The sequence below is a fragment of the Oncorhynchus clarkii genome, chromosome 20, assembly GCF_045791955.1.
Source record: "Oncorhynchus clarkii lewisi isolate Uvic-CL-2024 chromosome 20, UVic_Ocla_1.0, whole genome shotgun sequence".
NCBI lineage: Eukaryota > Metazoa > Chordata > Actinopteri > Salmoniformes > Salmonidae > Oncorhynchus > Oncorhynchus clarkii.
Window position 1 is genome coordinate 80941823 of NC_092166.1, and position 17930 is coordinate 80959752.

The window sequence follows — 17930 nt, forward strand, 5'->3', positions numbered from 1 at the left end:
AGGAAGTCCAGGATCCAGGGAGGTGTTTAGTCCCAGGGTCCTTAGCTTATTGATGAGCTTTGAGGGAACAATTGTGTTGAACGTTAAGCTGTAGTCAATCAATAGCATTCTCACATAGGTGTTCCTTTGGTCCAGGTGGGAAAGGACAGTGTGGAGTGCAATAGAGACTGCATAATCTGTGGCTCTGTTGGGGCGGTAATGGAGTAGGTCTAGGGTTTCTGGAATGGTGGTGTTAATATGAGCCATGACCAGCCTTTCAAAGCACTTCCTGGCTACAGACATGAGTGCTACGGGTCGGTAGTCATTTAGGCAGGTTACCTTAGTGTTCTTGGGCACAGGCACTATAGTGGTCTGCTTAAAACATGTTGGTATTACAGACTCAGACAGGGAGAGGTTGAAGACGTCAGTGAAGACACTTGCTAGTTGGTCAGCGCATGCTCGCAGTACATGCCCTGGTAATCCGTCTGGCCCTGTGGCCTTGTGAATGTTGACATGTCTAAAGGTCATACTCACATCGGCTGCGGAGAGCGTGATCACACAGTCTTCCAGTACAGCTGGTGCTCTCATGCATGTTTCAATGTTATTTGCCTCGAAGCGAGCATAGAAGTAATTTAGCTCATCCGGTCGGCTCGTTTCACTGGGCAGCTCTCGGCTGTGCTTCCCTTGGTAGACTGTAATAGTTTGCAGTCCCTGCCACATCCAACGAGCATCAAAGCCGGTGTAGTAGGACTCGATCTTAGTCCTGTATTGACGCTTTGCCTGTTTGATGGTTCGTCGGAGGGCATAGCAGGATTTATTATAAGCTTCCGGGTTAGAGTCCCGCACCTTGAAAGCGGCAGCTCTAGCCTGTAGCTCAGTGCGGATGCTGCCTGTAATCCGTGGTTTCTGGTTGGGGTATGTAGGTACGGTCACTGTGGGGACGTCGTCATCGATGCACTTATTGATGAAGCCAATGACAGATGTGGTGTACTCCTCAATGCTATTGGAGGAATCCCAGAACATATTCCAGTCTGTGATGCAAAACAGTCCTGTAGTTTAGCATCTGCTTCATCTGACCACATTTTTATTGATCTCGTCACTGGTGCTTCCTGCTCTAATTTTTGCTTGTAAGCAGGAATCAGGAGGGTGGAATTATAGTCAGATTTGACTTACTGTACTTACTGTTACTGTACTTTTACTGCAGTTTCAAAACTGCAATATTTTTTTGTAAGGGAACATTTACTGTGCACTCATCATTTGGATAAATCACACTCATAACATGCATACAAATCGTAGAAAATAAGACAAATTCAACTGTCAAAGTAGTTAATTGTCAAAGTCAAGCTAGCGAAATGACCCTTCTGATTACCTGAACCCGACCTGCTTTGGTTTGTCCTATATCTCCCTCGCGGACGCATCCTCGGTCGGGATCATCCTAAGTGTTCGTGTGAAACGTGGATACAGAATTAAGGCTACTAATATGGAAAATATATTTAGCAAAAACTATTTTAAAAAATAACAATGACACCTAGAATGATCATTGGCTGGGACAGGACAATCAACAAGAGATCGCTTCCCTATACGTCTTCTTCACATCGGTCATGGACAGCGGCCATCTTTGTTGTGGCAGAAAACTTGCAATAATGTACCACAAGGTGTCGCTAACATTTGTGGAGCAATGGACATCATTTATGACCAACATGCATGACTGATGTTAAGCAGGCTCATGAGTTACTTACAAAGTAGTGATTTAACTACAACACATAAGTTGATCTAATACCTACCCATAAAGTTCCCTTAAGTAAAACTACAAATCAGAGGGAGAGAGTTTCTGTGTGTACTTTATTTATTTAATATTTAATTTATTTAACTAGGAAAGTCCGTTATTAAGAACACATTTTTATTTTATAACGACGGCCTACAACGGCCAAAACCTCCCCTAACCCGGACGACACTAGGCCAATTCTGCACCGCCCTATGGGACTCCCAATTACAGCCAGTTGTGATGCAATGCCTTAGACCGCTGCACCACTCGGGGGCCTTACTCTTTGACGCCAAACATCTAAGTAAAATTAAAGATGTCAGATTCCAAAAAGATGAGTAGTGTAGAATGCACCTCATGCAGTACATCCAAAATAACTCAAAAACACACGTCATTTTTAAATGTTATAAATGTATTTGCACAAAAACATGAACACATGACCTTGATGTTCTATATTTACAACCATCAATATTATACAGGCAACATGTTTGTATAATACAAGTCAAAAACAACATTTCATTGTTATTGTATAAAGTCTTGGGATAATATGCAAAACATCAAAGCAGATAAGGGATTTGCTTTGAGTCAGTAGAGCTACAGTGGGAAAAAAACTTACCTTATCTACAAATGATGCTATTTCTCTCTTGAAATGGTATCAAAATGGGAAAACTCGTCAAAGGTAAGCAATGTCCCAAAATATTTCTTTCTATTAAGTATTAGGTCGCTAGTAAAACTCCAGATATACAACGGCATTCAGAATAATGCAAACATATGTTCAGATCTCAAGAGTCGACGTTCTTCTTTATAATTCCTCTTGGTTAGTCATTGTCTGTCAGAGAAAACACACAAAACAAAAAACAACATTAGGCATAACATCCTGATCCAATAAACGCAAACCATTCTTGTCCATTTCCTGGAAGGACTTTCCACGTTGCATCCCGAACCCTTCTCCCGAAGTGTGTCAGGGCGCTTTTCAAGGGCACCCTTCTGAAATGAAATGAGACTAGGCATTGGAAAAGTTACCTGTTTAAGAAACTGCCGTCCGAAATAGTTAGTAGCCATGTTCTTCAAGTTCGTCCGACTGCCCACTTTACAGCGAACATAGCCATACAGGTTAGCCCCCTGTAGCACCACGCCCATGATCACCACGGCCTGGGTGGAGGAGAGGGAGACGTTGACAACAGGGACACACCACTTTTCACACGGCTCAACCTCATTGTGAGAGAGTATGGCGCTGGCGATACCAAGCTCGTTGGGGTACAATTCCCTTAGTGATCCCGTAGGCAAAAAAGAAATCATGCACTCAATGTACTGTAAGCCACTTTGGGTAGAAGTGTCTGCTAAGTGGTATATACAGTGTTTATACTAAAACTAACCAGCCACTTAATCTTGAAGGAGAAGAGGGTGCTGAAGATGAAGAAGACCCAGATGATAGGACACACGACTAGACCCAGCCAGAAGATCCTCGACTCGGAGTCTGACACCAGCTGCTTTGAATTCCCCTGAGGAAGATAGGTTATTCTCACATCTGTGAAATGCCTACTAGCTTATTGACCAAGTTAGAATTTGGCAATATAAACTTTTGAGTCAATTCTATAATTGAGGGTTATAATGCTTTGAATCAAATCAAACTTTGTCACATGCGCCGAATACAACAAGTGTAGACTTTACCGTGAAATGCTTTACTTACAAGCCCTTAACCAACAGAGTTAAGAGTTAAGAAGAGTTAAGAAAATATTTCCCAAATAGACTAAAATAAAAAGTGCATCTAAAAGAATGTAGGTGGAGTCAGATATAACTAATATATAACTAATAGGCGTTTGTTATGGAGTAAATCAATTTTAAATCAATCACTTTTGAAAAGCACCCCTTTTGTTTTTGAACAAAACCTTTCGTACATATTTTCCCATTATAGAAGTGGTCAGAAAGGGACTTATTGGACCTGAACGGCCAAACAGTCAGGAGATAACAGGTGACCCATTTTACATACCCCAACATACCATGATACATCCATGTCTTCATCACTGGGAAAAGATAAACAGTTTAGATTTATAAATCATGTAAAAGCTGACAAACAGGGTTGTCAAACTATTTAATAATTTATGGATTTGTTTTATATTTTTAAATAAGTTTACCATTTTTTTCATATTCGGATATATTGTACCTTAGATCATATTATACATTAAAAAAACAATGTTTTTTTTTTAACTCAATCAGGGTCTCAACTTACTGTTGAGAGTAAGAATAGTAGAATAAACAAGATGCAATTGAGATTTTTGGTTGTTCATCAGCAGTTTCCCTCTTGCTATGTCAGTCACTGACAGTCACTCAATTAGACCTTGTCAGCTGACATTTTTTGAGATTGGTAAATTAGTCTAGCCAGCTGTCTAAACTTGTAGTAATCATGGTCGAATTGCCAACCAGAAGGGCCCCCATTGATTGTTAGTCACACTCACTCAGATATATTTTAAAAATTGCAAACATTTCTTCCCACACTACATTTAAAATGGCATTAAATTAGTTATAAAATTGCAAAGTATTCTATCCACCCTATGGCAAAATGTGTAGAAGTTCAGTAGACTTGTTTTAAAACTGCCGCATTATCTCTACGCCTCATGACAAAATGTGTAGAAGTTCAGCACACTTGTTTTAAAACTGCAGCATTATCTCTACGCCTCATGGCAAAATGTGTAGAAGTTCAGTACACTTGTTTTAAAACTGCAGCATTATCTCTACGCCTCATGGCAAAATGTGTAGAAGTTCAGTACACTTGTTTTAAAACTGCAGCATTATCTCTACCCCTCATGGCAAAATGTGTAGAAGTTCAGCACACTTGTTTTAAAACTGCAGTATTATCTCTACGCCTCATGGCAAAATGTGTAGAATTGCAGGAAATAAATTCATTTTTCCCCCTTTCTCTCCACTGTCAAGGGGGAGATTCAAGAGCATGTATGGGTATGCCTCTGCAGACTAATGAGGCCCCCACCCCAATGAAAGTTCCCCATCGCTGATCTAAGGTTTTTGTGTTGTGCCCGCCATCGGTTGAGACACAACATGCTATTGAATTCAGTGTGGTGTCATGTTTTGGTAGGTAAATGTACAAAAATGGGAATAAAATTGAAAATGTCAACTTTCAAGTGGTACCACAAAGATAGTTGGAGGTCCACACATCAGAGAATGTTGACGGTCCACACATCAGAGAATGTTGACTTCAGTGGGAATATCTTATTTTATATTATACTCTCAATACTCCATAGGAAACCTATTGAAATCACAGAACTACAGATAATAGAATAGACATGACCATTTAAGTTCACATTCGACAGTGGATGGACTGGCGGTGATCTTTGTGGTAGTAATTAGTTAACATTTCTATTCAATTTCAATGGTGTACCAGCTAAATTGCAGTTGTCTGGAGGGATAGGTCCATTCTACAAATTCTATATCTATGATTGAAATGACACCCACCCTGTACTCAAGAGCATGTTGTTTATCAACAGACGGCAGTCACCACACAAAAAAAAACGAAGATTCTGTGAAATAGAGTCGAAATTACAACATATGTGAATCTGAAAAAAAATATTCACACATTTTTAAATCATTGAAGTTAAAGGTTTAAAAAGTATACTTTTTTTTAATTAAAATAAATAATAATAATAAAATATAGTTTGATTAAAAAAAATGTTTGTAAGCTTTTACATGATTTATAAATCTAAACTGTTAATCTTTTCCAGTGATGAAGACATGGATGTGTCATGGTATGTTGGGGTATGTAAAATGGGTCACCTGTTATCTCCTGAATGTTTTGGTATTCAGGTCTAAAATGTCACTCATTTTCTAACCGCTTCTACCATGGACTAAACATGTACAGGAAGTGTTGTTTAAATCAAAAGGGAAGCTGTCAAAAAAAAAAAAAAAAAAAAAAAAAAAAAGTGATTGAATTCAAATGGATTTTACCCTATGACATAAAAATCCAGAGTCCATACAGGTTCTATGGAACTAGGTTTGACCCTAAAGGTATTTCAGTAGAGGGTAGTAGTTTTGTTGGGTAGTTAGTTACTGCCTACCCAGAAGGAATGGGATGTGTGTGATCTACCTTTCTGGACTCAAACACCCAGTGGCTTTTTCCATCGTCGTCCACCTGGTTCCACCACCTCAGGCCTACCATCAACCGGCCTGTGATATTCTGAAATATAGTATTTGGTGTTAATACATAATTAGGCTACTTACTTAAAGCAAAATAAATAAAAAAAAGAGGTTTGACAATATTTACACTTGTTATGTTCATATTCTATTGATGTTCAATCAATATTCTATTTATATTCAATCAATATTCTATTGATATTATATTGCTGTTCTATTGATTTTATACTACTGTTCTATTGATTTTATATTGCTGTTCTATTGCTGTTCTATTGATATTATATTGCTGTTCAATTGATTTTATACTGCTGTTCTATTGATTTTATATTGCTGTTCTATTGATTTTATATTGCTGTTCTATTGATTTTATATTGCTGTTCTATTGATTTTATATTGCTGTTCTATTGATTTTATACTGCTGTTCTATTGATTTTATACTGCTGTTCTATTGATTTTATATTGCTGTTCTATTGATTTTATATTGCTGTTCTATTGATTTTATATTGCTGTTCTATTGATTTTATACTGCTGTTCTATTGATTTTATACTGCTGTTCTATTGATTTTATATTGCTGTTCTATTGATTTTATATTGCTGTTCTATTGATTTTATATTGCTGTTCTATTGATTTTATATTGCTGTTCTATTGATTTTATATTGCTGTTCTATTGATTTTATACTGCTGTTCTATTGATTTTATACTGCTGTTCTATTGATTTTATACTGCTGTTCTATTGATTTTATACTGCTGTTCTATTGATTTTATACTGCTGTTCTATAGATTTTATATTGCTGTTCTATTGATTTTATACTGCTGTTCTATTGATTTTATACTGCTGTTCTATTGATTTTATACTGCTGTTCTATTGATTTTATACTGCTGTTCTATTGATTTTATACTGCTGTTCTATTGATTTTATACTGCTGTTCTATTGCTGTTACTGATCTATTAGTATTATATTATTATTATTAGTAACTGATCAGGGTCTACCTTAACGGTCCAGAAGTCAGCTGACAGGAAAAGGATGATGGTGACCATGCAGGCGATGAAGCTACTGCTGAGGAGCTCACAGAGCAGGTACACCAGAATGGCACTCATTCTGAAGAATAGGTGGAAGAAGGAGGCCACTGGATGCCTAGAAAACATGGTAAGAGCATGAACTTCTCATGCGTTTCTCAGCCAATACAGTAGGTTGAATTGATCTGTCGCTTCTATTCAGGGCTGAGAGCCATTGCATTATACCGTCTTGTGGCTGAACCAACTTACTTGATTTTAGTCTTCTTTGACTTTCCTCTGCCTGTATCCTCCTCGGCATCAAACAGGGAGACGTCGTCGTCGTTGTCATCCTAGAAACATATGAAAGAAGACGTTCATCACTCCAAACATGTGATGTGAAAATGCTATAATCTGCATACTTCATCCATTGCACACTAAAACAGTGATCCCCGTTTAAAAAACAGCTAACGTTAGCTAGCTAGACAGCCAATACCTGGATTGTTACATGTCCAGTGTGTGATAGGCACTTAGCTATCAACTTCACTAACCTCACTAGCTAGATACTGATTTGTTAGTGTTCGTGATTTGTTAGGTGGCTATTGTCATAAAATAAAATAACCAGTTTGTTAAATAGGCCTAACATGTAAACAAATTCTAGCTAAAAGATTATGTTAGCATGCAAGCTATCTTCTCTGGATGAGAGGTAACGTTATATTTTCTCCATACGTCCCAGGACGATGCAATATTACGATGTGATTTCTTAGTAACATGTTTACCATACCAAATAGCCAAACTTGATCAAATCATTAAATGATATGATGAAAAAAAGCGACAACTGACGACTTACCAGTCTCATCATTGTGAAAACTGCAAACGGGACTACACTTCCGGGTTACGCAATAGGTCAAAGTGTATGACACTGACAAATCAAGAGTCAATGAAGATTATTTCCACGTTCAAAACAACTGGGAACTCGGAAATCTCTAACTTCCGACTTCGGGGCGTTCAAGACAAAAAATAAAAAGAGCTCCGAGTGAATAATCGTTTATCAGTCAAGCAACTCGGAATTCCTAATCGGGAACTGGGGCTTCTTTAATTTGTATTTTTTTTCCAAATTGTACAAACATATACGTAAGTGGAATTATACATTCAAAATGCATATTTAGCAAAGAACATAAGCAAACACACAGGTTTAAGAATAAAAAACGAGAATAAAAAGTAACAGGTATTTTACTCTATACTGCACATTCAACAATAGATATGGTATGTAATAGTGGTATATAGATGTTAGATGGTGGTATGTAATAGTGGTATATAGATGTTAGTTGGTGGTATGTAATAGTGGTATATTGATGTTAGTTGGTGGTATGTAATAGTAGTATATAGATGTTAGTTGGTGGTATGTAATAGTGATATATAGATATTAGTTGGTGGTATGTAATAGTGGTATATAGATGTTAGTTGGTGGTATGTAATAGTGGTATATAGATGTTAGTTGGTGGTATGTAATAGTGGTATATAGATATTAGTTGGTGGTATGTAATAGTGGTATATAGATGTTAGTTGGTGGTATGTAATAGTGGTATATAGATGGTGGTATGTAATAGTGGTATATAGATGTTAGTTGGTGGTATGTAATAGTGGTATATAGATGTTAGTTGGTGGTATGTAATAGTGGTATATAGATGTTAGTTGGTGGTATGTAATAGTGGTATATAGATGGTGGTATGTAATAGTGGTATATAGATGGTGGTATGTAATAGTGGTATATAGATGTTAGTTGGTGGTATGTAATAGTGGTATATTGATATTAGTTGGTGGTATGTAATAGTGGTATATAGATATTAGTTGGTGGTATGTAATAGTGGTATATAGATATTAGTTGGTGGTATGTAATAGTGGTATATAGATGGTGGTATGTAATAGTGGTATATAGATGTTAGTTGGTGGTATGTAATAGTGGTATATAGATATTAGTTGGTGGTATGTAATAGTGGTATATAGATGGTGGTATGTAATAGTGGTATATAGATATTAGTTGGTGGTATGTAATAGTGGTATATTGATATTAGTTGGTGGTATGTAATAGTGGTATATAGATATTAGTTGGTGGTATGTAATAGTGGTATATAGATGGTAGTTGGTGGTATGTAATAGTGGTATATAGATGTTAGTTGGTGGTATGTAATAGTGGTATATAGATGGTGGTATGTAATAGTGGTATATAGATGTTAGTTGGTGGTATGTAATAGTGGAATATAGATATTAGTTGGTGGTATGTAATAGTGGTATATAGATGGTGGTATGTAATAGTGGTATATAGATGGTGGTATGTAATAGTGGTATATAGATATTAGTTGGTGGTATGTAATAGTGGTATATTGATATTAGTTGGTGGTATGTAATAGTGGTATATAGATGTTAGTTGGTGGTATGTAATAGTGGTATATAGATGTTAGTTGGTGGTATGTAATAGTGGTATATAGATGTTAGTTGGTGGTATGTAATAGTGGTATATAGATGTTAGTTGGTGGTATGTAATAGTGGTATATAGATGTTAGTTGGTGGTATGTAATAGTGGTATATAGATGTTAGTTGGTGGTATGTAATAGTGGTATATAGATATTAGTTGGTGGTTTGTAATAGTGGTATATAGATGTTAGTTGGTGGTATGTAATAGTGGTATATAGATGTTAGTTGGTGGTATGTAATAGTGGTATATAGATGTTAGTTGGTGGTATGTAATAGTGGTATATACATGTTAGTTGGTGGTATGTAATAGTGGTATATAGATGGTGGTATGTAATAGTGGTATATAGATGTTAGTTGGTGGTATGTAATAGTGGTTTATAGATATTAGTTGGTGGTATGTAATAGTGGTATATAGATGTTAGTTGGTGGTATGTAATAGTGGTATATAGATGTTAGTTGGTGGTATGTAATAGTGGTATATAGATGTTAGTTGGTGGTATGTAATAGTGGTATATAGATGTTAGTTGGTGGTATGTAATAGTGGTATATAGATGTTAGTTTGTGGTATGTAATAGTGGTATATAGATGTTAGTTGGTGGTATGTAATAGTGGTATATAGATGGTGGATTGTAATAGTGGTATATAGATATTAGTTGGTGGTATGTAATAGTGGTATATTGATATTAGTTGGTGGTATGTAATAGTGGTATATAGATGTTAGTTGGTGGTATGTAATAGTGGTATATAGATGTTAGTTGGTGGTATGTAATAGTGGTATATAGATGTTAGTTGGTGGTATGTAATAGTGGTATATAGATGTTAGTTGGTGGTATGTAATAGTGGTATATAGATGTTAGTTGGTGGTATGTAATAGTGGTATATAGATGTTAGTTGGTGGTATGTAATAGTGGTATATAGATGTTAGTTGGTGGTATGTAATAGTGGTATATAGATGTTAGTTGGTGGTATGTAATAGTGGTATATAGATGTTAGTTGGTGGTATGTAATAGTGGTATATAGATGGTGGTATGTAATAGTGGTATATAGATGTTAGTTGGTGGTATGTAATAGTGGTATATAGATGGTGGTATGTAATAGTGGTATATAGATAGATGGTGGTATGTAATAGTGGTATATAGATGGTGGTATGTAATAGTGGTATATAGATGTTAGTTGGTGGTATGTAATAGTGGTATATAGATGGTGGTATGTAATAGTGGTATATAGCTGGTGGTATGTAATAGTGGTATATAGTTGGTGGTATGTAATAGTGGTATATAGATGTTAGTTGGTGGTATGTAATAGTGGTATATAGATGTTAGTTGGTGGTATGTAATAGTGGTATATAGATGGTGGTATGTAATAGTGGTATATAGATGGTAGTTGGTGGAGGTTTTTTTTATTTTCCCAATTTCCTTTTTTATTTTTGTATCACAAATGTAACATGATCGACCACACACTACCGCACAGTAGGTGGCGGCATGCACAAGCAAAATGTGAGAACGCCATAATACCAAAGAAGAAGAAGAAGAAGTAACAAAAAAGCTACTAATTAAAAAAATTGTTATCCTCTGGTGTGTGGAAGTAACATCAGCTGTAAAAGTTCATATATATTGAGTGCACAGGAGGTTTGCTGAGTGGAGAACGGCTCGTAATAACGACCGGAACGGAACAAAAGGAATGACATCAAAGACCTGGACACCATATGTTTTATTTACAGGGTTTGATACCATTCCACTAATTACCCTCCAGTCATTACCACAAGCCCGTCCTCCCCAATGTCTTAGTGTCTCAGTCTATTGACATGCACCCTCTCTCCGTCTTCTTCCTACCACCCCTGCCTCCAACCTGGTCCCAGATCTCTTCACGCCAACTCGATTGCTGTCATCGTGAAGCCAGACATTCCATGTTTGGCATGAGAATGCATGAGAAGAAGTTGACATAATAGCTAGCCCGAACAGACTCACCCTCCTTCCACCTTTCTCAGTTTTCTTAACCTGTTCCGTTAGTTCTCCTAACCTGCTGGGTTAGTTCTCCTAACCTGCTACGTTAGTTCTCCTAACCTGCTGCGTTAGTTCTCCTAACCTGCTGCGTTAGTTCTCCTAACCTGCTGAGTTAGTTCTCCTAACCTGCTGGGTTAGTTCTCCTAACCTGCTGCGTTAGTTCTCCTAACCTGCTGAGTTAGTTCTCCTAACCTGCTGGGTTAGTTCTCCTAACCTGCTATGTAAAGTCACTTCTGTCTGTAGCTGTACTCCACACAGATCTCCATCGGTGTGGACACTCGGGATAACCAGGGACAGAACACCATCCACAAGGCTGCTGTGGCTAGATGGAGAATTAACATAGCAGATTAGGATAATTAAAGTAGCAGGTTAGGATAATTAAAGTAGCAGGTTAGGAGAATTAACATAGTGTAACGGTCGTCGGTGGAAGAAGGTGAGGACCAAAACGCAGCGTGGTACTTGTTCATATTATTTATTTAAACTGAACACCATCAAACAAAGAAACAAAAAAACACAATCGAAACAGCTCCGTCAGGTGCAAAACACACTAAACAGAAAAATAATAACCCACAACTCAAGGGTGAAAACAGGCTGCCTAAGTATGGTTCTCAATCAGGGACAACGATTGACAGCTGCCTCTTATTGAGAACCATACCAGGCCAAACACAGAAATACCCAATCATAGAAAAAAGAACATAGACCACCCACCCAACTCACGCCCTGACCATACTAAAACAAAGACATAACAACAGAACTAAGGTCAGAACGTGACACGTAGCAGGTTAGGATAATGAAAGTAGCAAGTTAGGATCATTAATTAACATTGCAGGTTAGGATAATTAAAGTAGCAGATTAAGATAATTTATTTAGCAGGTTAGGAGAATTAGGTGAAGGTTTGGAAAAAAACTTAGCTAAAATAGTGTACTCTATCTAGCCACAAACGTAGAAGCCATGAGTTTCGAGAAACCATCAATATTACCTCTCCAGAAACAGTGATTGCGTGCTGAAGCTGATCGCCGCTGCCTGTGAAGCTTCTGTTGGAGAGAAGGGTATCTTCTACCTAGGTTAGTGCATATGTCAGGTGGCCACGCCCGAAGAACCCCAAAGTCTAGATTTCTTTTCTCCTGGATGCCAAATGTAGAACATTTCACTGGTCTTTCTTACCTTATTCTTTTGCTATAAATGATTCTGAATGAATGAATATTTTATTTTAAAAGCAGGGTTGACATTGTAATATCCCTGCTTGCTGAATATGGATAACAAACTACTTTCATATTTAATGCAACATCCTGGCTCTTCACTGTTCTATTGTAGATATTAGGATCCATAAAGAATAGTGGGGGAAGGAAACAAACTGCTATTCATTTTGGAATTCCAATAATAACCCATTAGGAACCTGTCAAACTAGTGTACACTGATCCAGAGTTCCTCTTTATTGACCTTTATGTGAATGGAAGCAATCAGTCGCTGTGAAAATGAAGACACACCTTTTAGTGGAACGGGTTCTCGAGAGCTCCAAGTTCCTCGGTGTCCACATCAAGAGTGTGCAAAGCTGTCATCAAGGCAAAAGGTGTTTACTTTGAAGAATCTCAAATATAAAATCTATTTTGATTTGTTTTTCGGTTACTACATGATTCCATATGCGTTATTTCACCGTTTTGATGTCTAAACTATTTTCCGACAATGTAGAAAACAGTAAAAATCTAGAAAAATCTTGGAATGAGTAGGTGTCCAAACCTTTGACTGGTACTGTAATTACACTGAAACCACAATACACACACACACGCACGCACGCACGTACGCACGCACACACACACACACACACACACACACACACACACACACATACACACACACACACACACTCACTCACTTTCACACTCACCACATACACTACTGCTACTGTCTATTATCTATCATGTTGCCAAGTCACTTTACCCTTATCTATACATTACCCTTACCTTTACCCTTACCTATACATTACCCTTACCTTTACCCTTACCTATACATTACCCTTACCTTTACCCTTACCCAAACATTACCCTTACCTATACATTACCCTTACCTTTACCATTACCTATACATTACCCTTACCTTTACCCTTACCTATACATTACCCTTACCTTTACCCTTACCTATACATTACCCTTACCTTTACCCTTACCTATACATTACCCTTACCTATACATTACCATTACCTTTACCCTTACCCAAACATTACCCTTACCTATACATTACCCTTACATTTACCCTTACCCAAACATTACCCTTACCTATACATTACCCTTACCTTTACCATTACCTATACATTACCCTTACCTTTACCCTTACCTATACATTACCCTTACCTTTACCCCCACCTATACCCTTACCTATACTTTACCCTTACCTATACTTTACCCTTACCTATACATTACCCTTACCTTTACCCCCACCTATACATTACCCTTACCTATACTTTACCCTTACCTATACATTGCCCTTACCTTTACCCCCACCTATACATTACCCTTACCTTTACCCGTACCTATACTTTACCCTTACCTATACATTACCCTTACCTTTACCCTTGCCTATACATTACCCTTACCTATACTTTACCCTTACCTTTACCCCCACCTATACTTTACCCTTACCTTTACCCTTACCTATACATTACCCTTACCTTTACCCTTATCTATACATTACCCCTGCCTTTACCCTTACCTATACTTTACCCTTACCTTTACCCCCACCTATACTTTACCCTTACCTTTACCCTTACCTGTACATTACCCTTACCTTTACCCCCACCTATACCCTTACCTATACTTTACCCTTACCTATACATTACCCCTACCTTTACCCTTACCTATACAGTACCCCTACCTTTACCCTTACCTATACTTTACCCTTACCTATACATTACCCCTACCTTTACCCTTACCTATACATTACCCCTGCCTTTACCCTTACCTATACTTTACCCTTACCTTTACCCCCACCTATACTTTACCCTTACCTTTACCCTTACCTATACATTACCCTTACCTTTACCCCCACCTATACCCTTACCTATACTTTACCCTTACCTATACATTACCTTTACCCTTACCTATACATTACCCCTACCTTTACCCTTACCTATACATTACCCCTACCTTTACCCTTACCTATACATTACCCTTACCTTTACCCTTACCTATACATTACCCTTACCTTTACCCTTACCTATACTTTACCCTTACCTTTACCCTTACCTATACATTACCCTTACCTTTACCCCCACCTATACCCTTACCTATACTTTACCCTTACCTATACATTACCCCTACCTTTACCCTTACCTATACATTACCCTTACCTTTACCCCCACCTATACCCTTACCTATACTTTACCCCTACCTATACATTACCCCTACCTTTACCCTTGCCTATACATTACCCTTACCTTTACCCCCACCTATACCCTTACCTATACTTTACCCTTACCTTTACCCTTACCTATACTTTACCCTGGCCTATAATTGACTCTTACCTTTACCCTTACCTATACATTACCCTTACCTTTACCCTGGCCTATACATTACCCTTACCTATACTTTACCCTGACCTATAATTGACCCTTACCTTTACCCTTACCTATACATTACCCTTACCTTTACCCCCACCTATACATTACCTTACCTATACTTTACCCTTACCTATAAATGACCCTTACCTATACATTACCTTTACCTTTACCCTGACCTATACATTACCCTTACCTTTACCCTTACCTATACTTTACCCTTACCTTTACCCTTACCTATACATTACCCTTACCCTTACCCTTACCTATACATTACCCTTGCCTTTACCCTTGCCTATACATTACCCTTACCTTTACCCTTACCTATACATTACCCTTACCTTTACCCTTACCTATACATTACCCTTGCCTTTACCCTTACCCAAACATTACCCTTACCTTTACCCTTACCTATACATTACCCTTGCCTTTACCCTTACCCAAACATTACCCTTACCTATACATTACCCTTACCTATACATTGCCTTCAGAAAGTATATTCAGACCCCTTGACTTTTTCCACATTTTGTCAATCAAGGCGAAGCTAGTTAACATTAACAACCCCTACGCTCCATTCTTTCCCGCTTGCTGCCCCACCACCCCAGAAAACACTGAGCTAGACTGAAACACCTGCCTTTTGGAGCTGCCTTACTCAAGAAAGGAAAAAAAGAGACCATGTTTGTATGAGGCTTTATTAACTCAATGATTTTTTTGTATATATATATATATATATATTGTTTGCAAACTGATATGTGACTCGTTTTAATCCTAAAATAACATGCAAAACATGATAAAAAAACATATTTTTTTAGCTAAACAGGTGGGGATCTGGCCCACCTGCCCTGAGTGACGGGTCGCCACTGATCTGCCCCACCTGCCCTGAGTGACGGATCGCCACTGATCTGCCCCACCTGCCCTGAGTGACGGGTCGCCACTGATCTGGCCCACCTGCCCTGAGTGACGGGTCGCCACTGATCTGCCCCACCTGCCCTGAGTGACGGGTCGCCACTGATCTGCCCCACCTGCCCTGAGTGACGGGTCGCCACTGATCTGCCCCACCTGCCCTGAGTGACGGATCGCCACTGATATCATATCAGCATGTGTGTTTGAGCTTGTACTTTGCATTCTGAAAGTATTCAAACACCTTGACTTTTTCCACATTTGGTTACGTTAAAGCCTTATTCTAAAGTTGATTCAAATGTTTTTCCCCTCATCAGTTCAGACAAAATACCACATAATGACAAAGCAAAAACTGAAATATCACCTTTACATAAGTATTCAGATCCTTTACTCAGTACTTTGTTGATGCACCTTTGGCAGTGATTACAGCCTCGAGTCTTCTTGGCTATGACGCTACAAGGTTGGCACATCTGTACATTCTTCTCTGCAGATCCTCTCAAGCTCTGTCAGCTTGGATGGGGAGCGTTGCTGCACAGCTATAGGGTTGTTGCTAAGGGTTGTTGTCCTGTTAGAAGGTTAACCTTCACCCCAGTCTGAGGTCCTAAGCTCTCTGGAGCAGGTTTTCATACAAGGTTCTCTCTTTACTTTCCTCCGTTCATCTGTGTCTCGATCCTGACTAGTCTCCCAGTCCCTGCCGCTGAAAAACAACCCCACAGCATGATGCTGCCACCACCATGCTTCACCGTATGGATGGTGCTAGGTTTCCTCCAGACATGACACCTGACATTCAGGCCAAAGAGTTCAATCTTGGATTCATCGGACCACAGAATCTTGTTTCTCATGGTTTGAGAGTCTTTAGGTGCCTTTTGACAAACTCCAAGCAGGCTGTCATGTGCCTTTTATGAGGTGTGGCTTCTGTCTCACGACTCTACCATAAAGGCCTGATTGGTGGAGTGCTGCATAGATAGTTGTCCTTCTGGAAGGTTCTCTCATCTCCACAGAGGCACTCTAGAGCTCTGTCAGGGTGACCAGCGGGTTCTTGGTCACTTCCCTGACCAAGGCCCTTCTCCCCTGATTGTTCAGTTTGGCCGGGTGGTCAGATCTAGGAAGAGTCTTGGTGGTTCCAAACTTCTTCCATTTTAGAATGATGGAGGCCACTGTGTTTTTGGGGACCTTCAATGATGCATACATGTGTTGGTACCCTTCCCCAGATCTGTTCCTCGACACAATCCTGTGTCAGAGCTTTACGGACAATTCCTTCGACCTCATGGCTTGGTTTTTGCCATGACATGCACTGTCAACTATGGGACCTTATATAGACAGCTGTGTACTTTTCCAAATCATGTCCAATCAATTTAATTTACCACAAGTGGACTCCAAGTTGTTGAAATATCTCAAGGATGATCAATGGAAACAAGATGCACCTGAGGTCAATTTCTCCCATAGCAAAGCATCTCATAGCAAAGGGTCTGAAAACTTATGTAAATAAGGTATTTATTATTTTTGTTTTTGTTATTTTGAATACATTGGCTAACATTTCTAAAAAACTTGTTTTCGCTTTGTCATTATGGGGTATTGTGTGTAGATTGATGATATATATATATATATATATATATTTTTTTAATAAGGCTGTAGCATAACAACAAAAACTCAGATGGGTGTGAATATTTTCCTAAGGCACTATACATAACTGCCTCAATTATCTCCTACCCCCTATGCTTTCAGCTATGCATTTAACTTATCTTGCTCGATTTTCTTCTTAATTAATAGTGTATATCTTTTGGCAAACAATTATGAATGAACTGTGTGTGTGTGTGTGTGTGTGTGTGTGTGTGTGTGTGTGTGTGTGTGTGTGTGTGTGTGTGTGTGTGTGTGTGTGTATGAGAAATGAATTTCATATTTATTAAACTCGGTACTGGTACACCCTGAATATAGCCATGTTATTTTTTACTCGTTATTGTAGTTCATTATTCACTGTGTATTTATTCCTTGTGTTACTACTTAAATGTTGTACGTATTTGTTTAACTCTCCGTTGTTGGAAAAGGACCTGTAAAGTAAGCACGTCCCTGTTAGTCTGCAGAGCATGTGACAAATACACATTTACGACGCATGTAACAAATACC

At 38.4% G+C, this 17930-nt stretch overlaps 1 protein-coding gene across 1 annotated transcript; it reads right to left on the minus strand.

The window, feature by feature from the left end:
• Positions 1-1806: 1806 nt before the first annotated feature.
• On the minus strand, positions 1807-7790 carry LOC139376976 (Golgi apparatus membrane protein TVP23 homolog B-like). The gene is made up of 7 exons (XM_071120010.1): positions 7729-7790; positions 7152-7231; positions 6876-7020; positions 5838-5927; positions 3118-3243; positions 2765-2893; positions 1807-2570 (listed from the first exon to the last, which is right to left on the minus strand). Exons 1-7 carry the CDS (start codon positions 7738-7740, stop codon positions 2544-2546), a joined length of 609 nt encoding a protein of 202 aa, XP_070976111.1. The 5' UTR covers positions 7741-7790; the 3' UTR covers positions 1807-2543.
• Between the last annotated feature and the right edge of the window lie 10140 nt (positions 7791-17930).